This window comes from Ixodes scapularis, unplaced genomic scaffold (genome assembly GCF_016920785.2).
Source record: "Ixodes scapularis isolate PalLabHiFi unplaced genomic scaffold, ASM1692078v2 PGA_scaffold5__190_contigs__length_132052651, whole genome shotgun sequence".
Classification (NCBI taxonomy): domain Eukaryota; kingdom Metazoa; phylum Arthropoda; class Arachnida; order Ixodida; family Ixodidae; genus Ixodes; species Ixodes scapularis.
In genome coordinates, this window is record NW_024609880.1 from 110,164,741 (window position 1) to 110,192,650 (window position 27,910).

The 27,910-nt window shown below is 45.3% G+C and overlaps 2 protein-coding genes across 2 annotated transcripts; both read left to right on the top strand.

Annotated features, from left to right (window-relative positions):
* The first annotated feature begins 2,455 nt into the window (after positions 1-2,455).
* On the top strand, positions 2,456-3,148 carry LOC121838208. Its single transcript, XM_042294303.1, has one exon. The coding sequence runs from the start codon at positions 2,456-2,458 to the stop codon at positions 3,146-3,148; it is 693 nt and encodes a 230-aa protein (XP_042150237.1).
* Positions 3,149-4,514: 1,366 nt separating this feature from the next.
* Positions 4,515-27,154, top strand: LOC8029792 (protein phosphatase 1L). The gene is made up of 4 exons (XM_029976830.4): positions 4,515-5,063; positions 7,649-7,865; positions 8,844-8,974; positions 22,950-27,154. The coding sequence occupies exons 1-4, from the start codon at positions 4,617-4,619 to the stop codon at positions 23,355-23,357; spliced, it is 1,203 nt and encodes a 400-aa protein (XP_029832690.3). The 5' UTR covers positions 4,515-4,616; the 3' UTR covers positions 23,358-27,154.
* The last annotated feature ends 756 nt before the right edge of the window (positions 27,155-27,910 follow it).

Genomic DNA, 27,910 nt, shown 5'->3' on the forward strand with positions numbered 1-27,910 from the left:
GAAGTCCAACATATATAAAAAAAAAATCAAGTCTTCCTGTATGTTTCATGAACAAAAAGTAAGGGCGCAAACGAGCTGGTGTACATTGCATATGGTTGAAAAAACCCCGAGACTGCGGGTAAACAACACAACACTAAAAAGTCTCTAACACAGCTGAAATTTTTATTTTCCGAAATCTGGTTATATAGGCACTTTGATACAAAAGAAAAAAAAAAAAGGGGAGAGGGTGAGAACCCCAAAGAATGCCACTTTCCACCAATGTAACCTTTGACTAAATACAAGGACAACGGACTGTGCGTCATGCACCTCTCTTATCTTTGACCCCTCACTACCCGACCGCCAAACACACTGAATGCCTAAGCCCCTTAACACACACACACGCGCACAAAAAACAAACGACTTAACGTTTTTTCTACCCAAAAACCTACATTAACCCATTAACGCAAAAAAAACAAAAAACAACCGATTTAACGTTTCTTTTACCCGAAAACCTACAAAGATAATTCTTGAAGGACAGAACTTTTCACAGCCTAAGAAAACGCCGAAGTTCGTTGTCCAACCCAAACGACGGCTTATTAACTGCGTTCCCGTGACCTAGTATTGTTAATGACTCTTTTATCAATTGCTTGTGGTCATCTTTTTCCCGCAACACTACTGAAGTTAAATGCCACAACGGTGCACAGTCCCTACATTCGATAACATGTTTTGACACTTCGGAGAACGGGTCCTTTTTCATTATACAACGTTTGTGTTTCATCAAGCGCTCATTTAAAGGGGTTATGACATGGAAATTAAACAAATAGATTATTCTTGAAATAGAATGCTCATAGGCTACTTAGTATATACACCAAGTTACGCGAGTTTTAGAGCTCTGGTAATAGCAATATTCAATTTACGAATTTTTATAATTTTCATCTGGCGACCAGGCAACACTGCCCAAGTTAGTCACAACATGGTGTCCATAAACCACGTGATCATGAACACTCTCTCATTCTAGGCGCCCCCCTGATTGCTCCAGCTCTCCTCGTCGCGGTACGATCAAAACCGCTCACACAACTCGGTAACCCGAAAGCTATTCTCGCTCTCACCCCCAGCCCGTTGACCTTCCACCCTGCATGCGCCTCCGAGATATTCCCGGACGGCGGTGACCACGGTGAGTTCGTCCGTTACTCGTCGTCGCTGGAGCTGGTCGCCAGCGGGTTGCAGTCAAAATGAACAGCTTCCAACACCTCTTGATAGCAATCACTTTCATTGCTGCTGCGATCAATGTCGAACACTTCGACAAGGCGAGCGATGCCGTAGACGTAATAGTCACGGACCGCATGTTCGAAACGTGGAAGGTAAACGAGGAAGCCGCTCGATACGCCAAGAGAGCCAAGACTGTGAGTGCGTGCAAGGAGACACAGCGCTGGAGGCTGGCTACGTCATCAGCCTCCAGGTCCGCCTGGATCTGCCCCTCCGAGGGGCCCGCATATAAATCGATTTATCCACGAAATTATCGCGCCTTTTTCAAAACAAATTTAGCAGGATTATAGGAACATACAATGGGTCCTAGCAGTACCGTTATCTCATATTTTATTTTTGACGTGTCATAACCCCTTTAAGCAGCGTTTAGTCTGTCCAATATAACAGAGACCACAATCACAGGGTATCTTGTAAACGACACCCGACGAACGTTCTACATCCTTTTCTCTGTGTTTTATCGTGCAACCTGAAACAGTCCAGGCAAAAGGGGTCCAAACGGCTCAATCTATAATCTGTAGAAAAGGCAGTGCCAATATTAAACCTGCCGGCTAACGCTTTGATGTTGTGCGAAATTTTATGAAAATATGGAAGGACTACTCGCTTTGAAGGTCTAGGATTTTTCCGAATTGACTTCTTTGGATATATCATATACATCAACTGCCTTAAAATATGTTCCTGATGATATCCAGCAACCTCGAAACGTTCTGTCAGTCGACGAAGAGAAGAGCCAATAAAATGTGCGCATGATTTCTGTACTGTTGAATTGACGAGATTCCGAATTATTTTCAGTTTGACATGTTTAGAATGGCAGCTATTGAAAGGAAGAAGAGGTTTTGCTGCGAACTTTCCGTACTCCCAACAAACGCCTCAACTATTCCTAAGTTGAATATCGAGATCGATCGTCATTCGGACGTCCTTCCTGCTCGGTCGTACCCAGCACGTAGTCTTCGGCGGGCAGAGATCTAACACCGCAGAGGTCGTGTCAGGGATTCCTCAGGGTAGCGTCCTAGGCCCCACCCTCTTTAACATCTTTGTCGATGACATCCCCCGGGTCTTAGGTTGTACGCCCCTTCTTTATGCCGACGACCTCACCCTTGTGCAGCCAATCCGTCGCCCCCTCGATCACCAACTACTCCAAGCGGACCTGGACAATGTTGTCGCCTGGTCAGGAAAAAACATACTTCCACTGAACTTTGCCAAGTGCACTGTGATGCAGATATCCTCATCCAGGCAGCAGCGTTCCGCACTCCCCTGCTACAACTTTGACGGAGTGATCATTTCCAGAACGACCAGCACCAAGTTGTTAGGTGTCAAACTGGACTGTCGACTCAGTTTCGGCACTCACATTGTCGAAGTGATCTCCCGAGCTCGAAGGATGCTGGGTTTTGTTACCCGTGTCTCAAGAGGGGCCGGGTCAAGAACACTGAGGCACCTCTACACCGCACTGGTGCTGCCGCACCTTGAGTACTGTGCCGCAGTCCGGGACCCCCCTCAGGCCACCTTATCCGCTTCTCTTGAAAGTGTGCAAAGACGTGCCGCGTACACTATCTTGCGGTGGCAGACCCCTCATGTCCCCCGGTACCGGGACATAGCTACGGATGATCTGCTGGCACGTGTGGGTTGGAACTCTCTGGCCCTGCGCAGGAAAATCTCCTCGGTCCGGCTTTTGGAAACCTGCCTCCTGCCAGAGGCTCCCGAGGTTCCTCTTGCACGGCAGCTGCGGCTGAACCGGAACGGTGGCCTTCAACCACTCTTTGCCCGCACTGACCGGCACCGGAATACCTTCGTCATCAGGGCAGTAAATCTGTGGCGGTCCCTGCCATCAGAGCTGACAGCGGGCCTGAGCGAGAAAGAAGATATAAGACCCATCTGCAGGGGGGCAATACCGCACTTGCGGTCCTAAGCAGCACGCAGCCGAGTGTTGTTTTGTTGTTTTTTTGTTTTTTTTATGCTTTTTTTTTGTTTTTTTTTATTTGTCGCTTATGTAACTGCGGCACCACAGACCTCCTGGTATGGGCTCCTCGCCTTTTGTGGTGTCGCAACTCTTTCCGAGTTGAATAAATATTATTATTATTATTATTCTAGTAGCGGCATGTAAACAAAATAACGCCCACGTTGCCTTTATTGACAAAATACATGGGAAATTGAATCCCAGCGTGCTTTTGTTAGCTTCAATCTCCAGGTCTGGCGAGAAGAGAACGCCCCCCCCCCCCCCCCCCCCCCCCTCCCCGGCAAAATTGAAAGTCTACGCCGCTGGCACTAAGTATGAAACAGCAAGAGGAAGAGGAAAAGGTGGAGAGAGGGCGTAGTAACTTTTTGAAAATAAGGTAGTGAAGATCAAAGCTACTTTTGTGGCAAACTAAGAAGCGTTACGGCTAGTATATGAGCCTTACACAAGGACGCATCGCAGGCTTTGTAGCGTGAAATAAAGAGAGCACAAGGTGCGATATCATCAAAACAAAGCGCCCTAGTGAAGACCTGTTCTTCACACGTGTCTTGAACGGGTGCGGATTTGTAGGATATTGAACAGTGGTGCGGCCTATACGCAGAAAGCTACCTAACCTGGGACCGACTTCATCTTCACATCCAGCTAGGCAGACTCACCGATAACCCATAGGATTGCGAGAAGCAAGATGGTCAACAGAAAACCGAAGCAGACGATGTACGCGGTGTGTTCCAGGGTAAACCATCCTGTCTTCGGAGTGCTGAAGAACTTGGAAGCGCCCTTTTCAGTCATTGCAGTTGATTCGACGCACAACACCTTGTTGGGAGCATCTTGTTCCTCGACAGAAATAGACTCTGCTCCATGGCGTTGACGAACCATCATTCGGTATCTTCGTTCTTTCCTCTTCGGTATTAGCCTGCGAACATCCTCCTCTTCCTCCATTGAACGTCATCAGAGTCGGATGGAGCCCGATGCCGAGCGTCCTTCTACGCGTTGATTGGAGACGAAGTCCAGCCGATCACTGACGGAGCACTCGCGTCCAATATGTATACGTCGGCATTCAATGGCACAGGCCTGAATGACGCGGCACGACCTTTGAACCAACGTCACTTTAAATATTTCGATATCGAAGGAGATGTTTCACAATTTAATATCCCTCAAGTTGTATATACTTAGCGTAACCTCTCCGAAGGTTGTTTTCGGTTTGAAATTAACTTAGAGTATCAACAAAGAAATTGACAAACGCGGCAGCTTAAAACGAAACCGAAAGTCCCCGTATTTCCAACGGCAATCCTCCAAGCCAGCGACATCAGCCCAACCGAGCGATCATGAGCCAACAATGGCGAAAACGCGATTGCGACGTGGACAACACTGATCAAGCATTGCATCTTTCTGTTTCTCGAGGAGAATCTGGAGGAGGAAGAACATGGACGATGATCTGGAAGATGAACTCGTAAACGAAATATTTTGGGCCCACGTGAAGATTCTTTCCAAAGTCAGGCTGGACCTGTCCATGATGGCGGACGCGGCAGTCTTCTACCTCCGGCTGTACATGTTCCGGCCCGGGACCGTGGCCGTGGCGGTCGCACTCATCGCGGGCATCCTCCTCTGTCATTCCACTGATATCTGGTTTCACCTGCTGGCCCGGAGACTGGAGGTGCTTAGTGGATATTACGGCAACAGGGACAAGATAAGGCTGCTGGTGAATCCGACGTCGAGGAGTGACCGGGCATCGTGGGAGCTCCAGGGCAGGCACGCGGGCGTGTACGCCGTCCAGGGACGGAGACCCAGGATGGAGGACAGGTTCAGCATCCTCAGCGATGCAGATCACGACATCCACTTGTACGGAATCTTCGACGGTCACGGAGGGGAGGTATGGACAACAGCAACAACCACGCTCATATTGGTGGAGTTTGAAGTCTCGTTTTCTTTTCTTTTTTTGTGCGCTTTGTCATGGGTTTTGTCTTGACTTTGTGGGCGTTCTCCCTAGCCCACTTTATAACCACTTATATTGATGTTTATTTTATTAATTGTTTTTTTATTTTATCCTCAGGGCCAGGGGCATCACAGAAAAGAGTGGTTTCCCTGAACGCGGTAGCATAGCCGTACATTCTTAGATTTCTTTCTTTATGTATTTTTCTTTTCTTTTGCGTACATTTTCTTATTTTTGTATTGTTTGCGATGTCTCGAGATTCCTGCACTGCTGGTCAAAACAACCTGTTCTGGGCCCTTTTAGCTCTATGTCTAGAACTTTAATTTGGGCTGGGGCGATCCTAGATTAGTGACATGATTGTTGTCTGTGCCTTTAATAATATCCTTCATGATGTTAAAAAAAAAATATATATATATATAGAGAGAGAGAGAGAGAGATCTTTTTATGGCTCTGCATTTATTAAAAGTAGTATACTGATTAATCACCACCTTTTAATTGATTAATCGGTCGCTTTGATATCCAGGTATAATATCATGAAAAGGAAAAAAAGTAGATTGTGCTTTCTTTCTGTGATAAATGCCACAATGTGCATTTTCAGCTATGGATAAACTTATGCGAGTAAGGCTGAAAAAAAAAAAAATAAAAAAAAAAACTCAGAATATTATTTTAGCTGTTAAGATATAGGAGTTTTCTGGTAGTCTTTGGCATGATGCTCTCTCCTGCATCTTCAGAATCTTCCTTGCTCCACTATATACAGCTATAGGCTTTTTAACCAGGAGAGGCATTACTCTCCTCGTACCCGACACTACCTGAGGAATCGCCGTAGCTGACCATTTGCCACGTTGTGTGTGGATTGGTACAGCAACATGTCCAGGCTTCTCTGTTGTCCTTTCGACTCTGTACAACAGTGTCCCATCACCGTTGAGTGGCACTGCTTAGAGAGGATTGACAGCATCGGCAAGTACCAAACGCTTTATTATGGTCATCATGGTGGGACCGACCTTAACGGGGGATTATGAAAAATGTGTCGATGGGTGTCGACACCAGAGGAGCAAGGGGAGAAGCCCCTAACAGGTGTATCTCTGACTGGGTGTGTCCTATATCCCTCTTTTGGAATTTTCGCATGCAGGGGAACCTGCTGTCATTGAGGAGCGTCCTCTTTGCGCTGGATGCCGTGCTCTTGCGTGTTGTGGATGCCATTGGCTTGCCATGCTAGCCAAGAAAAGTCAGATGGGCTCTTTGCAAATTGGACACTGCCTTCAAGTTGGTACTAGTCCTGGTTTAACGTGATGAATGGTGTCGTTATTTGTGAGTTTCATGTCGACAAGCAGGGTAGTCTTTGCATTTTGTAGATCGGGAGCGCATCGATTTTTTAGTTTGATTTACCAGGGTTAAGTTCAAGCGGTTGAACAATTAAAAAATTAATTGCGATCAAAGCATTAATTGCTTAATCGATAGGTTAACCGATCAATCACCCAGCCTTTCTAATTTCTAGCTTCTTATGTTGTGTGTTTCTACCTTTAACACATCCTCTATGATGGTCTGATGTCAAGGCACATGCAATGTTTCTTACAAAAGAACACACCGGAATTTTGGCACCATCTGTGCGGCGACCCTGGAACTGCATTTTACTAGAGCGAAGGTTCTGAGGTATTTGCGAGATCAAATGTACATATACTACCTACTAGTAATGTTCGTTTACAACATTGAAAAAAAGTTTTTCGAACCAAAAATTGAAAGTATACGGAACCGCCAAGTGTTCCCCAGGTACCCATAGGTGGTGCCAGTGTCTTCTTGTGTCGCAAGAGATTTAAAGACGTTTCAAGGCACACGGTCTTAGGAAGTGCAGGTGTGGGAACGGGCCTTTGGGGCTCATGTCGGGGTTTGACCACCTAATGCTTGCATAACTTGGATGAATAGACTTGCTCTTGTGCACAGCAGCAGCTGTCAGTAAAATCACGGGTGAAGGTGAGAGGGACAATCGAGTTCCCATTGTGTTTTGGGGGATTGGTGGCCGAGTCGGCTAGCGCGTACCAGCTCGGAACTTGTGGAGTGAAAGCTTACGCTGCAGAGCCAGGGATTCTGGGTTCGATCCCCACTCCCGCCCGTTTCGATATGAATGAGCGTCGTACTGGCGTGCAGTCATGTATCACTACTGCGTGCTGCGTGTTAAAGACTCCGGTCTAGCGGTTCTACTGCACTGGCTAGATTTCTCATCTACAACTGAGACACCAGATGCCCATTGGGTCTGACTAACTCTTGGCTGTGTAAACATACAACGCAATTGCTTTTACCATTGTGTTATGTTTCATTTCTTTTGTTCTCATTTATTTGTTATTTTATTTTTGAGTTCTTAAAGGAACCAAGCCTGAGGCTCCTAGCTTCAAAATGAAGCACCATTTTTTGTGTGTACCTTTTGGATTCCTATTGTATCTTCACACACTACAATGGAGGCCCTTTTAAATAATTAAATGACAGAAGAAAACAAAACAAAAAAGCCACAAAATGGGCTTTGTCTTCCACAGTTGGCAGCTGACTTTGCGGAGAAGAAGTTGTTTCCGTCCCTGATCAAGAGGCTCGTCGAGGTCAAAAGCCAGCACCGGACGCCAAAGGAAACGCCAGAGCAGAGGGCAGAAGGGACTAGGGCATTGCTCGCCGAGTTTTCGCGAGTCATCACCGAGGAGATACTTCGCCTTGACACAGACCTATTGGCTGCAGCCAAGGCCAAGAAAGACTTGTCAGGTATGTTGTCCTTTTCCACGGACAAAGCAAAAGTAGGTTTTATTATTTTTTGCATAAAAGAATTTCCCTTCTGTCAACCTGCCTTGTCAGTTCCAGCTATGAGGAAGATCCGCTTTCATGGACGGTGTCGCAGCTAACACATTTGTCAGTGTTTTGGAACCAGTTGAATCCATTTCAGCTTCTTTCTTTCCAAACTACAATTTGAACTCTTGCTTCAATATCGCCCACTACATTGGACATCTAGCAGATTCTAGCTCATGATGACTTTCTTGTTACTCAAACTTCTATATCATAGTCAAAGCATTGGTGTAGCATCGTTAAATACCCTGAGAAAGCTGTGCCAAAGTGACAGCGCGAGATGCCAGAAATTTCGAACATGGCATGCTCAGGCAAAACTGCATATGTGAAAAGAAGGGTTGGTTCCTCACCTTCCACGATGCTCCAGGTTTGAGGGGCACAGTAAGAGGTAACTGCCTCGCAGGTTATAAAAGGGAACCATATATTATGGTGCAATCAAGTTGCGAGCACATCGTGCCCAGTGAACTACAAATTCAAAGAGCGAACATTTTCAAGAAAAAGAAGTAAAGGATGCAACTGCCTCTTCTTTAGTAAGAAACATTCCAACCTTTCCGACTAGCATTAAAGAGAGACGGAATGTTTCTTTTAGAATTTTCATTCATACCTGGATAGGTTGTAACCCTTTTTGGGGCCCTTGTCCAGTTTGAATGTGGTGCTGGGACCAGAAAAAAGACCCCTTAAACCAGAATCACAATTTCTTTTGATGTGTATGTATAATTTGCAGTTTGTCAAAGCCCGACACGTTGTACCAGTTTGATTACTCTCCTTTCCGAGTTGACCCAGGCATCACAAACTTATCTCATGATTTGGGGGTTGCTAACATTTAGGGACTAATCAACACCCTCCAACTGTGTATTGTTGGCAAAATAAAGAAATTTATTATTGTTATTATTATCTCAGGTTCCACAGCGCTGGTGGCACTGGTGCACGCTGCACACCTGGTGGTGGCAAACGTCGGGGACTCGCGGGGGGTCTTGTGCGACAAGAAGGGTCAGGCCGTCCCCCTCTCCTTCGACCACAAGCCACAGCAGGTGAGTGCTCCCTTCGGACAGGTTTGATGCACATATTCACATGTGCCCTTCTAGTTCTGTCAGCAACTCTCTAGAAAAATATTAATAGATTGACTAAGGCTAACTGAGAAACCAAATTGTTTCCTGCACATGAGAGATGAGGTAGCTCGATATCAGTAATGAGCAGTGAATGCGAATACTTTTTTTCGCGACAATTTATATGCAGTCAGATGATTGCATCGGAAATGTCGCTGCTTGGTCCACTCAACCTGCTGTGGTGTTTTCTGTGATTCGCCGTGTGGTGTGCTACAATGGGAACGTTCAGTGGACTTGGGGCCAGTGAAACAGCTGCCATATTGGCCGGCTGTTTTACTTCTCGAAGAATAGGTTTAAGAGTTTCAGAGCTCTCGCTTTTAGCAGGCACAGCCATTTGGTAACTTAATTTCTCAAAAGTGTGATGTCTTCTTCCCGTTGCGTGCATTACTAAAGAAACCCCAGGCCAATACTTTGAAATTACTCCCACCAGTGTGTGTGTGTGGGAGGCTCTTGAACTTGGAAAGACGCCAGGTGCTTTTTGAGTCATTGCTTCCGGGAGGACCGGAAAAGAGCTTTGCAACCACGGCGGAGACACCGGCAACCCTCACGAGCAACGGCTTCTTGGAATGCCTCCAACGGGACTCTTTCAAAACCTGGCGCATATGCGCTGGAGTTGATGAAGCTTGGTTATGGGGAAGTGACGTATATATAGATGAGTTTACATGTGTGTCTGTGCAATGGTTTCATGTCTCAACATTTTGTTATTGAATCGACTGGAATAAATCACTCCAGAAACTTGGAGCTCTGCCACTGTCATCATGCTGCCTTCCGAGCAGCCAGGTTAAACGCTTCTGTTGCAACCACGCTGTCTGTGCTGAGAGCCAAATTTAGCTGCATTCAACCAAAACACTTTCAAATCTTAAAAATAAATAAATTAAAATTAAAGTGTACGAAGCACCCACTTAACCTTGTGGGATCATGTGACCTTTTACATTACTAGTCCCTCGAGAATCACAAATATTTTACACTAAAAACAATACAATCACTTGGTGATCACTCATAAAATTCACCATTGAAGCATCCATGAAAACACAAAAGCTGAAAGGGCTGTCTTTTGAAGTGTATAAGGAGGAGTTTCAGAATTGTAACCTGCATCCGTGTGGGGTGTCCAGCTTTGAGAAACGACAGTTTCTGTAAGACTCTTCTTATCACTCTCATTTACAGAACTGTCAGAATCATTCTCTGAGGAATCATCGCAGAAGCTTTCAGAGCCCTCTTTCTGGTTGTCTTTTCTGCTAAAATCACCTTCACTGTCACATAAATCGCTAACATATTTTCCCTGAAAACGCGAAAGGGAAAAAGAGCTGCTATAATAAACAATGTGTGAAAGTGTGCGCAAAGTCCTCCTTGTCCAGAAAAAAAGAGTAGAAAAAGCATCATTGTTTACGCCATCTCACATAAAGCTAGAAAATTAAAGGCATTATGCTTACGCTGCCGGTTATAGATGGCGCAAGTCCAAATTGCCGGGTGCGTGCACGACAACTGATCGCAAAGCAGAAAAGGGACCGTTGAGAGACCCCGACGCCTGACCACAACAAGAACATTCCTTTGTCGGGCGAAATCCAACGCATTACCTCAAAGAGTTAAATATATACCGAAACGGTTCTGTATTTGAGAAAAAGAAAACTCGAGCGCCAGTGTGATTGACAGCGGTAACTGTTGAACGATGTTTTAAAAAATTTCCTTTTGGTAGACAGGTTTGGCACTTTGTCCTTTTGTAAGGCAGACTCGCGTGTCGGGCAGACTTTGAGACCACGTCTTGGCCGGCGACCTCTTGGGCCAGGAGGGAGACGGGCTTGGATTGTGTGGGCATCAGGTCTCTCGAAAACTTCAGCTGGTTGCACACATCACACGAGCACCCAAAGAAGTCCTCTAGGGATACAATCTGAAATTGCCCAAAGGAAACAGATTGTTATGGTCCCGCCACCTCCGCCTCTTTACGTCTGCCTCGTGTTCGCACTGCTTGTCGCTCATGGCCCGCTTGCCGTCGACGCATTCTTTTTGGTTCTTTCTGGCCGTGCGGAGAACGTTCAAGAACTCTGCAGCGGCGAAAGCACGGAAGGGGGCGTGCATCTTGCCCTAGCTGATGCTCTGGTGCAAGGAGCGCTGTCACTTTTCTCCCTCAGCGTCACCTTTCTCCTCACAATCATGTGCTTTTGCGTTCAAACAAAGCCAGATTTCGTGGGAAAGGAACACTAACAACAACCGCTGCTTTGAAGCATTCGTCTTCACTTGGTCTCTAACATCACCAATATCAAAATTATTTTTCATATTGAATGTGCTAAGAAGCCATAGGAGCGCTTTCAAAGTTGTGCCGAAGGCCCTCCCGTCTTGTACTCTCGATGCGAGGAGGGAATTGTGACGTGTTTTGTTTCGAAAACTAAACGAAACTGAAATTAATCGTTTGCGGTTTCAGCAGGTACCCCACAAAGGGAACTTTGAAACTTGGGCTTAATTGTTGAGAATGCAGGTTTCTCAAAAGGCAACTCCACTCTATTTCCCAAAAGTTTGAGATAATGAGTGATTTCACATTTAAGAGCACTAATAAAAGGCACTACATCAATTTCTTCACGAAAAATTGGATATATTTTGTTAAATCTTGCTTTAAACATGAGCAGAAATCGAAACCAAAACTTTGGCTCTGTCCAGCAACATTGGCCTTGTGCCGCCAAAAACGTGGCTACCAAGTGGTACGAGATATGACGTGATCCTCTATGCAATGACAGGCGGGATTGGGGGGGGGGGGGGGGGGAAGGGAAGGGAAGGGAAGGGGGAGGGGAGGGGGAAGGAGGGAGGAGGATGGCGGCCACTGTTGGGGCAAGCGTGTGCGAGGTGCAAGTGTCGTCTGCATCGCACTCTTTACCACATTTTGGTGTCTATGACATTCAACGATGTCTGAACAACTGCGGCGTCAGTCTGCACACATAATGTGATCGCAACTCCGAGATAGAGTAAGCCCAAACAGTGAGACCACGATGGCGGACGGTGGGACGGCTTCTAAGAAGCGCGGGCGCGTTAAGCCACTCGCTCGGACACTGCTGAGCGCCGAGAGGAAATGTGGCTGACGTCACTTGTTATGCTTGCCTAGAGAAGTAAAAACAAACAGAAGGGGCAACATCGATGACATTCAGCTCAATGTTGGCTACGCCAATGTCTTACGTAGTCTTGACTGCGCTGTTGATTGCACCTCAATTCGCTCGCTAGAGTCAGCTGATTTCGGTAACTTGGCGCATTCCAAAGTTTGTCGGACCGTTTAAAAAACATTTAGACAGAACTACGTCGTAATGTGCATTTGACGTGTGGTCTTTCTAGGTGATACTGAAAAGGACTGCCTTGATTTTTCAAAATCAGAAATGAGAGCGAGTTGCCCTTTAAAGTCAGTGTGGTGGTCTTTGACGTCGCAGTGTTCAGCAACCACGCTGCACTCACGGTCAAACTTGCAAACATTGTTTTGGAAATCCTATAAATGACACCTTGCACTTTTCATTTAGGAGGGCAATCTTTTGGTCGTGGCGTAAGCCGACCAAAAGATCGCCCCCTTTAAAAAGAGAACGCAAGGTGTCGTTTATAGGATTCCAGGTGTGGATTGTCCAGCCATGTGCATCGGCGAAACCAAGAACCTTCAGGAGGGGATCCAACAACACCAAAACAATGTTCACAGGTTTGACCACGAGCTCGGCGCAGTTGCTGAACACTGCGACGTCAGAGACCACCGCATTGACTTCAAGGACACCCAAATCCTCGACAGAGAAACCAACCACTGACAGCAGCTTTTCTTGGAGTCGTGGCACATATGAACTACGCAAGAAATTAATAGATCTCTCGGCACTTTACCATCTGCGTACGTTCACAGGCTTCGAGACATCACAAACTCAAAAAGAAATGCACCACCGTAAAAGAAAATGAAAACGGAAACTCTGCTCCTCAACAGCCATGTAGCCACAGTCACCCCTGAAGAAGAGCCAAATAGGCATTGAAGCGTAGGGTTCCCAATTAGGGCATGGTTGAATGTCCCCGATTTTTAAAATTACTCCACCCAACCAGACTGATTTTAGTCAAATGTTCACGTTCGAATTATACTTTGTTATTCAGGGCTGACTTCGTCTAAAACAGTCATAACTGGAAAATCTAAAAAAAAATAGAGTGGAATTGTCCTTTAACCCCTTAACTGTTTTTATTTTTCGGCGATTTCTGTCCCTTAACTGCTTATTGTTGTCTCCAAAATGACTTATTGTTGTCTTCAAAATTACATTTGTTGCCTTCAAAATCATGTTTCTAGCCACAAACAGAATGGGGGCAAAATTTCAAAAAATTTGGTGCTGTCTTATGTTGGCAGAGCCTCGAACTAAGCCATGAGTGAGCCTGGCTCATGCAAAACGGTTGAGTGCATGAAATGGGGAAAGCAAACAAGCTATACTCGTCCTGTACAGTTTGGGGATGGCTTCACGTTGACGAGCCAGGCTCCTCCAAAAGGGTTAACCCCTCAACTGGGGAGCGCGTCTTTAGATACACGGAAATTTCGACCGCAGCTTGAGGGGCACGTCTATAAATGCGTCACTCTTCAGTTGGTCTTCAGACTCACACTCTTTTCATCGCATGGGAGGAAGTGCCATGTATCCCCCAAACGTCAGAAATAGTCTTGCTTTACAAACCTATGCATAGATGGCGGAACAAAAACAGTTTGACGAGATATGTGTGGTACCGAAAAGTATTGGCAAAATTGGGACAAAAGAAACCCTCCATTTTGACAATATTTTTTGGTCATGAGGGTCCCCAGTTAAACAGTTAACGGTGTTAAAAGGGAACTCTGGCAAAAATGTATAGTCACTGATTTATCTAAATATTAGTTCCACACATAAATAAACATATCTGAAACATTGACACAAGTTACGAGTCACTATAATTATTTTTTTTTAATGCGAAAGCATTAATTGTTTTACGGAGTGAGCCGACGTCATCAGCTTTGAAGCCGCACCAAACGGCACCTTGAATCCTTTCTCCAAGTGAAGCCAGCTCCCAGCTATGAAACCATGCGAAAAGCCTAGACAACAGCACCTAGTTTCCCTGATTCCAAAAGAGTGGAGTAAAGCTGATGGATTTCGGCTTTGAACCCATTGGCTGGCGCGCGTCCACGAGGCCCCCATTGGCCACGGCGCGTCAGTTTCAACAACCGCCACCCCATGGTGCTGTGTGTCCGCGCCGCGAGCGCACCGCTCTGACCGTCTAAGGTCGGAGTGGCAAGAAGAGCTGGAGGAGTGCGCACTCGGCCGACGTAAAGTCACTGGATCGACCCATAAGAAGTGCTTAGGTGTACCTCAAGCCTTTTTTTCACAAAGTTAATGAATGTGTTTCGTTTGAGTGGTGCTACTGGCAACATTGAAAATGTGACATCAAATGCGGCATTAGGGGGCAGTACAGCTTGTTCCCGATGGGATTACGAGAACTTTGATGGTGCGAAATTAATGCTGGTTACACATATGCCAGCAAAGCAAAACAGATTGCGCAAAATACTTTGTTCTCTAGACTGCCCGCCTGACTTGGAAGTCACACAACATGGTGACATCGCTCCACTGGAAAGCGTGGGAAAATTTTAATGTTATTTTTGTTGTAAGATTCATTTGCCATTTTCTCAGTGGATATTTTGATTTTAGAAAAAATAAATGCCATGCCGGGAACAGTAAGAATTGGGTATTCCGAAAACATGTTTAGATTAGGTAGCTCAAAAGAGAGCCGTCCCTGATTTTGCGGGACTATCCCTAGCTTTCACACAGAGTCCCGACTTGTCCGGTCTGGGACGTTTTTTTTTTCCTGGATTGGAGTGACAAAGTTAGGGCCCAGTAAAATATTGTATGGGACTTGCACGCACTACACTAACTTGAAACAGGCCAAGAAGCTCGAGAGAGAGAGAGAGCAACTCTGGCGGGGCAGTGAACTGTAGCAATTACCATTGCGACGGTTAGTGCTGGCTGTGGGGAGCTTTAATCATTAGCCGCCTCGGCATGCATGCCATGGCAAGCCGGTTTGGGCCCATCATCCCATGGCGACTGTGAGTACTTGCTTGTTTAGCACTTGCACCGACAGAGACGGAAAGTGCCTGTTATCGTCATCATTTTATGACAGCTCAATGCAGCGTTAGCCCTACGTTCCTTACCCCGTACCTTCTCTCCCGTCTTGACTTCCTTCAGTCGAGAGTTGGTAACCCTATTCAATGCGGATAAGTGCTCCTTGGGATCAAAAAGATTGAAAACTTCCGTACTGGGGCCCCTAGATTCGTCAAATGCAAAGCTGGGGCCGGCATTTACAAAGCGTGCCAATTAGACTCTCGCAGTGATGACTCCGTGCTGTCGTTGCCAAAGTTCGTTCGGGGCACTCCGCAAACTTTCGGCTCAGACCTTGCGTTCAGAGCCGTATATAGAGAGAGTTTGGTCGATGGGAGCAGCAAACAGAGCCAGGGCGTGCACCAGACGCAGATAGAGGGCTTGACATGCTCTCTTTTATTTATTTATTTATTTAAGTACCCCCAAGGCCCTGGGGCATTACAGAGGGGAGTGGTACAAGACAAATTTGGAACACAAACAATATACAAACACTAAAAGCCAAGCACGAAAAATGTAAAAAAAAAAATATGTAAACAAATTAAGAAATGTATAAAACAAGGCAAACAAACAAAGAGAGATATTAACATAGGTAAGTAGTCAACGCACTTTTAAACAAGTCAAAGGATGGTATGTTTACTAGTTGCGCGGGAAGGCGATTCCACTCTGAAGATGTCCTTGGAATAAAAGAGTTATAGTAGGCTGAGGTAATGCAATGAGGAATTCCGACTTTAAATTGATGATCTACGCGCGGCGAGATGAAAACAGGATTTAACATTAGTTTGTTTTTTAGCGGAGTATTGGAATGACAAATTTTATAAAAAGACACAAACGAGATATTTTTCGGCGTAATGAAAGAGCAGGAAGTGATAAATTAGTTTTCATAGTTGAGACACTAGATGTGCGATGATAGTTAGTAAATATAAAACGGGCACCGCGATTCTGTAGGGCTTCAAGGTCAGTCACGAGAGTTGAGAGACCAGGATCCGAAATTGCTGCTGCATAGTCTAGTTTGGAACGGACAAGGGTTTTATACATTAGTAGTTTTAGGGACACTGGGGCTAACCTAAAGTTTCTCTTCAGGTAACCAAGCATGGAGTTAGCGTTGGCGATAATGTGGTCAGTATGAGTTTTCCATGACATGTTAGAAGTGATGTGCACCCCAAGGTTCTTATAGCATGGTACAGTTTCAAGAGGAATTTCAACGATTGAGTAAGTAGGAGATATAGTAATTCGACGGGAGATAGTCATCGCTTTACATTTGTTAGTATTGAGGGACATTTGCCACAAATCACACCAATCAGCCACAGCTTGTAAGTCATTTTGAAGAAGTTCGATGTCAGTAGTATTAGTGACTTCTCGATAAATTACACAATCATCACCAAAGAGGCTAATCGATGATGATACACACAGTGGTAAGTCATTTACGTAAATTAAAAACAACAGGGGCCCCAAAACAGACCCTTGCGGTACACCAGAAGTAACAGGTTTGATAGAAGAATTTACATTGTTAGCATGAACGAACTGAGAACGATTAGCTAAAAAACATGTAATCCAAGACAGCACGTTAGGATCGAGATTGAGTTGACTGAGTTTAAAGAGTAAACGTTTATGAGGAACTTTGTCGAAAGCTTTGCAGAAATCTAAAAAAACACAGTCAATCTGGGATCCACGGTCAAGTATGGAAAGTACATCATTAGTGAAGGTCAGTAGTTGCGTTTCACATGAAAGGGATTTACGAAAACCATGTTGGGATGGAGAAAAGAAGGAATTAGAGTCCAAGTAGTTAACCAAATGAGTGAAAATTATGTGCTCTAAAATTTTACAAGGTGTGCTGATTAAGGAAATGGGGCGATAGTTAAAGGAGCTGTGCAACAATTTCAGGGCTTTGCTTAAATAATTGTGGAAGTTGATGCCTGACACTTCTGCAGTGAACTACAGAAAACAGATTTTGCCTGGATACCCTAGTTTTTACTTAAAAAAATGAAAAAGATCCAGGTTTTCGCCGCCTCTCAACTCGTGCATCGTCTTCCGGGTCACGTGCACAGTGACGTCACTAGAGTAGGCGCGGAGTTCCGGAAAAGTTCTCTCTTTAGAGCCATCAGCGAGCAGCGAGAACTCATCCGCTGCCGACCGCGTGACCACCCGTCCTTGCCCGTCCGGCGCTGTCCCCCTCCCCCTCCGGCTTCTGGCGGCTGTTCGCGGTTTTGTGGACCTAGGATAGATGGCGCCACTAAAACTCCGTATAATAAAAGTTTTGTGGATGATACCAGGGTGTTGACGCATTTATATATATGTTGGAACGACAAGATTTGTAAAAAGAGTTACCTTTTATCGAGCAGGTATTCGCACAACTTGCTATCTTTCTTACAACGACCCAAGTGACGTCACGCCGCTTGTTTCTCATGGCCGCCGCTCGTGGCTGCAGGTCGGGAAATATTCCAAGTTTTGCCTCGCTATTACGCGGCGGAATCGCAACATTGCGATGAAAGGAGGTGTGTTTTCTGCCATTTGTGACACAGTGAACAATATCAAAAGCAGAAAATGCCAATTCTTTCAACGTTAAAATCGTTGCACAGCTCCTTTAAGAGGACTCTGTTTATCGCCCTGTTTATGGAGTGGAATCACCTTCCCTATTTTCCACTCTTCAGGCAATACACCAGATGCAAGAGATTGCTCAAAAATCTTAAAAAGGTAAATTGCGATATAATTTTTAGTATTCTTAAGGAGTCTGGAGGTGACATTATCTACTCCAAAAGACGAAGATGTTTTTAAGTTATCAATCAAATTTAAAATTCCGTCATAGTCAATCACAAGAGGATCCATGGGCAAAAAGTTATAATTAGGGTACACAGGGTGGGAGCAATCATCATCTACACAAAACGCTTTTACAAAAATGTCATTTAAGATGGAGGCACACTGGTCATTTGGAATAACAACACCATTATTAGTGAGCGATATATCGTTTGTTTTGTTTCTATTCATAATACGCCAGAACTGTTTAGGACTGGTCAGTAACATGGAGGGTAAGGTCACATTAAAAAAATGTTAGTTTAGCGTCCTTGATAGCTAGTTTATACGCATCCTCAGCTGCATGATAGATTTCCCAACGTGCGTCACTACAAGAAAGCTTTGTAGAACGAAACAAACGTTTCTTTTTGTTGTTAAGGCGCTTAAGTGTTACATTAAACCATGGAGACAAAGAATTTGTTTTAATGGACCTATATGGAATGAATAAGTTAATTAGAGATACTAATTTATTTTTAAATATTGACCAATTGCTTTCAACTGAGCGTTCAGAAAAATTAGGAAGGAATTCGTCAAGGAAGCCAGCTAATTCGTTATTTATAGCCCCAAAATTCGCTTTACTATAGTCAAAGAAATGTCTTGTTGACTTACTAGCGTCAGACACCGGTGTAAGTAACGAGAAATGTAAAATGGAGTGATCGCTAATACCCGGTAAGTAGGATATCGAAGAGGCAAGGTTAGGGTCAGAAGATAAAATGAAATCTAGTACAGTGGCCGAAGACACAGTGACTCGAGTAGGTTCAGCAACAAGTTGTGTGAACGAAAAATCCAAGCAAAGATTGAGGAATTCAGAGTAAATTGCAGAATTACAAGTGGTAGTTGGGAATGCTCCTGACCAGTCGATTAGGGGCAAATTGAAATCGCCAAGTAAAAATAAAGGTGCTAAAGGAAACCTAGATGTAATTGTGCATAACGCATCATGCAAGGCAGAACAAAAATTTGTGGACGCATTCGGCGGACGATAACAGGCACACAAAATAACATTTCTATGAGCAGAGATTAAACGCACGCACACCAGTTCAAGCTGGGTGTTAACGCCTACTTGGTAACATTCAAGATTTATATTCACTGCGATTAGGACCCCACCCCCCCGCCTATCAGTTCGGTCACAACGATAAAACCTATAACTCTGAACACAATCAAAAATTTCGTCATCGCGAATAACACTCGAAAGCCAAGTTTCTGTAAGAATAACAACGTCACCCGACGCCGCGTCAATGACGGAGGACAAGTCATCGCGGTTGCAGACAATACTTCTTATGTTTGTAAACAAAACTGAAATATTTTTTGAAAAAGATTGGGAACGAAATGGTTTCTTTATCGCGACATTTTTTAACTTCAAAGTGGCAGAACTGTTGACGCAGTGTTCGATTCGTTTGGGCTGCCCTCACAGATTTGGTTACTCTCGTAATTGAAAATAAATAGTTTATTCCCCAAATGTAATCTGTCAACGCGAAGTTTGTAGAGGCCTCCCTGGGCTCGGGCGAACTGTAGAAGCATTTTTCTGGCGAATTGAACATTCTTTGGGTAATCTTCGCTAACCGACACGTTGGTGTCTTTTAGCTTGGAGCATGATCTCAGCACAGCTTCTTGGTGTTTAAAAAAAGAAAATTTTACGATAATAGGTCGGTTTTTATTGGGATGAAACCTGCCGATTCGATGGGCCCTTTCAATCGTATCAGGGGTAATCTGTATGCCTAGTTTATCACTGCATACGTCGAGAACTAGTTTTTCAGATTCCGCCCACGATTCCCTAGCAGTGTCTTGAAGCCCAAAAAAAAGTAAGTTTGATCATCGGGAACGACTCTCGGCATCATCAGAGCGCCGTTTCAAAAGCGCTATCTCGGAAAGAAGGCATTCAACCTTCGTTTCGATTTCAGTCGCCGCGTTTGCTTTGGATTTGCAGATTGCAAGATCAGTTTCAATAGTCGTCACACGCGTTGTTAAAGCAGATAATGAGTCACTTGTGCGTTTTTGCTCGTCAGTAATTTCTTTTAGTTGTACCACGACATCTGCCTGACCTTCATGTAATTGAGTAACAAAAGTTTCATTCCTAGCTGGAGTCTGAGCCTGTGCTACGGTCATGGGACCAGGGTTACGTTCAACGTCGCCGCTTAGAAGCAATATCAGGTCTAAAAAACGCTTTAGGCACATCCGTGGGCACGGCAGGACAATAAGACAAGGATTGTTACACCTAATTGAACAGGGTAGGTCATTTCTACTCACCTGCACAATGAACAGAAGTGGGATGTTAGGTGTCATGTTGGTAGCCTGGATGCCGTGCCCACTGATTGACGACAGCCTACCAGAAGCCGAAAATAATCCTTTAGCAGTGGTAGCGAGAAACAGTTTTAATAAGTGCGTAAGTCCTATATGTAGTAACTCTTCGTGATTGAAAATAAGGTGCACGTGATGTTTCGATCGTGATCATGCAAAAATACGTAAGAAACGAATGTGCCGCTCGAACTCTGTTTTGCTGAGATGGAGTCTAATCGCTGGTATGGCAGATTTCCGGCTCTAGGCACATGGCATACGGATCACGTCGATCGTTCTGCTAGATTTTGATTTTGCATGGCCGTGATCGACAATTCAGTTGCACCATATTTTCCGTTACTCGAACGCACTTGTTAATTTTGTTTCTCGCTACCACTGCCAGGATATTATTCCCGACTTCTGGCAGGCCACATTCGATTTTGTGAAGACGCCCTTGAACACGCCCGGCCCGCTTTCGGCCGATGGCGCCTCCTATACTTCCCAATGAATGGCCCAACTTTATCTATGCATGGCTTTGCTTGTGTTTGACGAGTCTAGAGCTCCAAGAAGATAGATACCTGCATGCAGCACCCAAAAGCTCTGAGTTGAGTCACAGCGTTTACAACACAAAGGCTTTTGATGCCATTCGCCCACTGTAACAATTGCGGTGCTATGCTACGCTTCGCTTCCGATAAGAGTAGTTGGTGCGGCGCGATATTCAGTGATGTGATTGCTGCGCCAATTGCGCCAAACTGCGCCAAGGGGCAAACCCTGCCACATCCTGCTACATTTTGCCAAAATGTAGGTAATCTGCGCCAAGCCTGCGCCAAAGAAGCAATTTCGGTCGCCTTTCAAAACCGAAACTAAACTGAGAACCGTAATTGCGCATGCGTCAGCTAGGTGGCACAAGCGGCCGCTTGACAGAAAGTACCCTGTATCAATCGTCCACCCGGTCTTGCATATTTTTTTCCCGCCGTCCTAACCTCCTTGCCGCCGTATCGTGTTTCGCGCCGTCGTGCCCGGCGTTGCTCGTGTCCTGGTCCCTCGTCGTCTTGAAAATCTCGTCTCGCGTCTTTCTTTAATTTTTTCAACGATAGACGCGGGCGTGTGCGGACGCCCCGACGCTAGTGCGCCTGGTGCCAGCCATGCCGTCATGCTGTGAAACAAAACCACGTTTTCGCGCGGCGGGATGTACTTTGTGAGCTGAAGCACCCGGTCCTGAAAGCAACGGCCGTGGGAAAACTGTGTTCGGTTCCTGCCTTCCAGTCACCGTGGTCGCACGACGTCGGGTATTGCCGTCCCCACGTCGCTGCAGATATGGCGCTTTCTAAACTTGTTCATCGACATTCCTGGCCTTCTTTAAATCATACTCTACTACAAAAAAAAAACTCTAACTCAATAACTGCTTGTCGAAATATTGATTACCTAGGTTTCTCTCGGTGAACTTCCTTTTGAGAGGGAGCCTGGTACGTGAAAAATCTGCCGCGAAAGAAAGTTGGTGAAGAGAAGTGAGCTAAAACAAAGAAGGCAATGTCTGCACGTTGAACTCGCATAGTGCGCTTGTTTGCTTCGAGTTTGGTCGTTGCACGAAGCGCTCCAAAAACTTTTTGACCCTGGCTCGTGATGTCATGCATCGATGCGCTCAGGCTTTTTTTTCCCCCCCTGTGTATTTAGCTTGTACATCACCTGGCGGCCTGGCAAGCACAGGCCGCTCGACTGCTTTTTTTGTTTTTTTGTATGCTGGACAGTTACATTTTGCACACTATTTTGGGAACCAGTTGGCGACGGAGGGGTGTGGCATTGTTTTGGTTTCGATTGAACAGCCGTTGTCTCCGCCCACGCAACGAAGCACGTGCCACTGCAAGCCTACTGAAGTTGCCCTCACGTGCGTGTGAACATGACTGCATGACAGAGGCGCCAGCCGGGACGCCTGCAATTCATATTTTTGCGTTTGCTTACTTTTGACAAAAATCTGGCACGTCGGGAACCAGTAAAACGGTGGCAAGTGTTCTTTTCGGAATAGCTCGGCAGCGCCTATAACACTGTGCACTTGTGGGATGTCTCAGCAGTAAAACACAGAAAAAAAATCTTTTTATTTTTCTAAGAATCTCTGCTCCAAAAGCCACTTCTGCTGCTCCGAAACGCTGTTTGGGCTGCTCCAACAGCCACTTTTGCTGCTCCAAAACACTGTTTTGGCTGCTCCAAAAGGTGCTCCAAAATGGCTTAGGCCAATCATATCACTGGATATTGCATTTCTTTCTTTTTGTCCGTCCCTGATTGGATGCAGGATCCTTAAAAGCGAGCTTGCTTTTGTAATAAACACAGATCGTTCTTCCAGCAGAGAAACAGTCTGTCTGTTCCTTCGGCAGCCGTTCCGTCGTCAAACCGCCGGAAACGTAACACCACACTGTCTTAAGGCCCGTTCGCACATCTGCGCACACACCCAGACGAAGGAACACACTGGCACACTGGCACCACCTATGACGCTACCCTGGAACTGCATTTCGCTAGAGCGAAGGTTTTACGGTATTTGGGAGATAAAATGCTAGTACTATCTATGAAAATTGGTCGTTCATAACATTATTACAAGTTTTTCAAATCAAGAAAAAATGAGGCACGAAAAAAAAGAAGTAAATTTCTAGAAACTGCCAGCGTTCCACGGCCACCCGATATATACAGTGCTCTTCTTCGTAAGAGGTTTGAAGGCACACGATCGTAAGCGGTTGCCTCTACACTTTGTCCAGCTGAAGGAGCACAAGCGCATCAAGGAGGCCGGCGGCTTCATCACCTTCAACGGCGTGTGGCGCGTGGCCGGCGTGCTGGCCACCTCCCGCGCCCTCGGCGACTTCCCGCTCAAGGACCGCCGCCTGGTGGTGGCCCAGCCGGACGTTCTCACCTTCAACCTGGCCGACCTGGGCGCCACCTTCATGGTGCTCGCCTCGGACGGGCTCTGGGACGCGCTGAGCAACGACGACGCCGTGGCCTTCGCCGCACCGCACCTCGACGAGCCCCTGTGCGGAGCGCGGAGCCTCGTCAACAGGGCGTACGACATCGGCTCCCTGGACAACATCAGCGCGCTCGTTGTTGACCTCCGTGCCGTCGTCGGCGATTCGGGGCAGGGCGACGGCAGGACTCATGTCGTTGGAGAGTGAACTTGGGTTTCGGCAAACGACGCGTCGTTTGGTGTAATCATCGGGTTTGTACGCGCACGTCTTCTGGGCTGCGGCATTTGAAGAAGTGATTTGTTGCCGCTGCCGTCAGCTCGTGCAATCAGCGCGTCGTTTTGATCTTGTCGTCAGGTTTGGTACGAGAGTCCTCTGGCTTGTGGTATCTGGAGAAGCGCGTCGTCGCCTCCGTGCCAGTCAGGTTTAGAATTTGGAAGACATTGTTGCTGGCACCGAAGGGGCGATCTGAACATGCTGCATTTGCCTGTCGTCAAGCTCACGCAGGCACCGAGGTAAATTGCCTTATGACTCATTCATCTTGCCGTCGTGTGGTGGGCGTGTTCCTGTTCGTTTTGTGTTATAGACCACACTGTAAATGGCTGTGGGCATCACTCGACGGCTTGGTTCACGTTCCGGTTTGATTGTCGACCACGTTGCAGGTGCCAAACCTCTCAGAAATTTGTTTTGGCAGCTCCTGTGAAGATGGGGGGGGGGGGGTGCCAGAAAACTATTGAAATTTATTTCGGAGATACTGGCATTGCTACGATGCACCGCGAAGGTTACCTTTCCCAACTGTTGCCATGCGCTCGTACAGATCAATTGACGTTTTGCTTTAAGAGGCGCTTGCAAGGTCTTATCGAGATGTGCACCTGCCTTTGCCTTTTTGCATAAACAGAATTTGGAGGTCAGGTGACATGCTCTATCTCAACAGACGTCATTCGTGGTTTAGAGTTGGCGTTGTTTGCAGATTCAGTTTGTTTCGTGGAAAGAGCAGAGTTTGGTTTGCAAAACTGTATATAGGCAACATCCTGGTGAACAACACTGGTTCCTATTTTTGTTTTGTTATGTATAATATTCGGAGCAGGACACTAGTGACTTTGCAAGTGCAGTTTATTTTGCCTGGTATACCTGTTTTGTTTTTTTCTTGAATTGTACATAGCAGAGGAATTAGACAGTTCCTGCTTTTGTGTTGTGTGTAATAGTCCTGTGTAGAGAGTTGATTTTTTTTTTTTTTTTCACATTGTTTCTTTAGAAATAAAGTAAATCAAGCATTGTGGTACAAACTATGCATAACTATATCTTAGGCTCGAAGCCCTGGTTGTCTCTGAAAGGTCAATCTTGAAGCAATTAATTTTTTTTTGTGGTGAATGATGTGTAATCTAAAGGTTTCCTTACTGCAGGAATCCATCATCTTTTAAATGTATGATTTGAGAGTTTTGTCTAAAAGAATGCACGCACTACCAGATCTTGGGCAAGGAAGCCGGATCCTGTTGGCTTCCGATGTTAGTCTTCCTAAAAGGCTACTTGTGTGCTCATTGGGGATTATCTGAGGCTTTTTCCTTCGAAAAGCCCCTTCCCCTTTTCTTTTGACAACCACAAAAAAAAAAAAAGAAGAGAACCATACTCTTCAACCCCTAACTAGAAAAATAGTGGATTGAATTGTATTCTTACAACTTAGAATGTGCATTGAATGCTAGCATGAACATTAGTGCTTTTTTACATTTTAAACGGGCAGTCTATTGATTAGCACCACTCTTAACTGCTTATGCTGGTGCCCCAAACAAGCCCTAGCCACCACACTATAGTAGTTTCGACAAGAACTAAAAAAACGGGAGAAACTGTCAATGGGATTGTTCTTATTAATAGTGTTGCGCTGTGTAACATAATTTATGGCACTTGTACTAGCTTTAGTAGTATGAGCTGAGGTTCTTGGCTTCACTAGTACTAATTTATTTATGATTACCCGCAGCACCTTATTGGTAGTTGACCGTTATGTTCACATGCTAGCTTTGTTTTGCACAAAGCAGCACATACTGTTTATATTTAAGAGCAAGAAGCAAATTGAGTGCTTGTCATGAAACAAACGAGTTGTTTTGTTAATCGTTTGGCAATTTGGATATGATGGTGTTTGTTTCTGTCACGCTGCACAAACTAGAAGCGCTTGCTGCACGGCGAAAAACTTTGTTGTCACGGACATCTTGCCTCGTGAGAGTTTAAGCAAGAAAAAAAGCACTGTTTTTGGAGTTGCATGCTCTCAAGTTTGAGCTGAATTTAAGTACTGCTATTGTTGCTGAGGGCCTTTGGGACCTGTGAGGTCATTGTTAGGACCATTCCTTGTGAACTGGACGTTAAGAATTTCCTGCAGTCTCCCATTTCCCCGAGTCAATTAAAGCTACAACTCCCACGTGTCTCAGATTCAAGAGAATCTTGTTCATGATAATCAAGTAATGTCTACTGTAGCTCTAGAAAACATAGCAAAATGCTTGGGTAGTGTTAAACATACTAGCATGATGTGAAGGCAATTTAGGTTAGGTCTCCTATGGCTGTGAGATGTGTGTCTCACAGTCAGTGTATTTTTACCAGTTTTTAGGCTGCATTCTTATTTTAGTAGGTTGTTTCATACTACAAAAGCATTGTTAGCAGAATGACATAAGATGTGGTATTTATAGTCCAGTGCCCTACTACCCCAGTTTGCTAGTAAATTTACATTACTTGTTGCAATATTTTTGGGACTTTTTTTTTACAGGCATACAATTTTACAAGCACTGTTAAATAGTAGTTGTAGACTAAAATTAAGCATTGTACATGTGCTAATAAGATCTAGCGAATGGGGTCCTAACCGCATGCACTTTAATTGCAAGATAAGAAATCAAATGGCCTCAGGCCAGTTTTTTCCTTTTAATTAGAACCATACTGCTTTAATTGCATGCAGTTTTGTTCAGCATGTTTTTGGCTAGAATATAATGAGTGGGCACAAGCATACAACTGTCTCATCAAAGTCTCTTACATGTGCAAGGTAGTTCTTTTCCTCTTTTTTTCCTTGCGTGCCCTGGCATTGCATCACTTATGTCTTTTTAACAGTACTTAGTGTGCTTTGGGTCACTTCATGGAACTCTTGTGCACCTTGTGAACCTACTCTGAAAGCCATCCAATGCGTTCTCATGTTGCCGTCCAGGGTCGCTTGATCAGAACCAGGTGGTGTTTGCAACAGACTGGTACGATCGGCAGATTTATTTATAATATTAGTCTGACCTCTGAAAACTATTAATATACCTTGCAAGTGTTTGTACACTCGTGCCGCCATCTGCACAACTCTCTCGCAGTTCTCGCGTTGTGGGAATTCGGGTTGGCGGCATGCAGTGCCACCGCTATTGATTGTTTGTTGTGCTGCGGCCGTTCGAGTACTTTGAATCTCGCGCGCGGCGTTGACTGCCTGGAAAGCGATGCCACCTGTTGCTCGTTCTATGTGCTTGGGAAATGCATTGTTAGTCGCAGCACGTGCGTTGTTGCATAGTTGTTCTTCGGCCATTTTTTGTGGTGAGCTCTCTTACTTTTCTTATACATTAGACTCGGTTTCTGCGGTGATGTTTCTGTTTTTGCGTAAGCTGGCCTCGTTGCTGGTAGCTCGTAACCCTCTAGTCTCTTTTACGCTATTTTTGGTCCTCAAGACTCGAGTTTACATTCTTTTACGGTAGGGAGATTACCACGTGCACCCACTGCTATTCATACATTAGCCATCGATCCGTTGCTAACTCTCAGCCGACACGCAACCATTCATGCCAAAGCCGCTAGTGCATTTCCAGGTGTGTGCAACCGTCACAGTTTGCCTTTCTCAACTGATTTTTTTTTGGAACTTGATCCTACTACTCAACTTGGGGGAGCTAACCTCACTGGCTGAGCGTGGCAGTTGTTTTGTCCTGCGAGAGGTATCTGATGTACACTTGTAAAGCGTCATTGAATGACAGGTTTACCGGTCATAAAGAGAAGTTTGGAACTTGTGACAACAATGCCTTTTGTGTTTTTCTAGCCTCCTGCGTCCCTCGTAGCGCCGCGTGCGCGAGCTGCGTGGTACATAACTCATGGCAACACTGAAATTACAGAATGAAATATGCCATCACCAGTTGCTTGGACTGTATTTGCTCAGATAATTGCCACAGCAGGAAACATTGAGGGATCCATCAATGTTCCCTGCCACCATCACGCCAGGTCTGTCAACCTGGTGCTCTAATCTCGACACTTGGCGAAAAAGTAGGAGAGAAATTTGACCGGCTAATCACGGTCGCCGGATTTCTAGTCAACTTTTTGCCAAGTGTCCAGGTTAGAACCTGTTGTGTGATGGCAGTCTTTGCTGTTTTTTTCTTTCAAGTACTGCACACCAAATGTGACACGTGTCGCAACAAAACAAGATAAAATTTTCTCAACAATGCACAGATGTTTGTACTCTGTGTCGTAGGGTGCAGGCAGTGGCACTGATTATGGGAGAGCACTCATGCAGATGCTTCAGCTTTTGCAAAGCTGGTTTTGGCACACCTGGTATTGGCAAGGAGATGGGGTGCTATGGGGTCTAGCTCATTTCCCCAGAGTTCTGTATTTACCAACGCAAGGCATGTGCACTGAATTCTTTACTTCGTCTTTATTGATTGAGCACGAGGCAAAAATTGGGCATAACTCGTGCCCAATTTTTTTCCCGTGCTCAGTCAAGAAAAATTAAGTCAAAAGTTCACTAGTGCTGCGTCTGCGTTCGGTTTCACGGATCGAAC

Coding starts and splice junctions, on each gene's coding strand:
- LOC121838208 (XM_042294303.1), top strand. CDS start 2,456: ATGCAGATATCCTCATCCAGGCAGCAGCGTTCCGCACTCCCCTGCTAC.
- LOC8029792 (XM_029976830.4), top strand. CDS start 4,617: ATGGACGATGATCTGGAAGATGAACTCGTAAACGAAATATTTTGGGCC. Junction 5,064..7,648: donor TCGACGGTCACGGAGGGGAG/GTATGGACAACA, acceptor TGTCTTCCACAG/TTGGCAGCTGACTTTGCGGA. Junction 7,866..8,843: donor GGCCAAGAAAGACTTGTCAG/GTATGTTGTCCT, acceptor TTATTATCTCAG/GTTCCACAGCGCTGGTGGCA.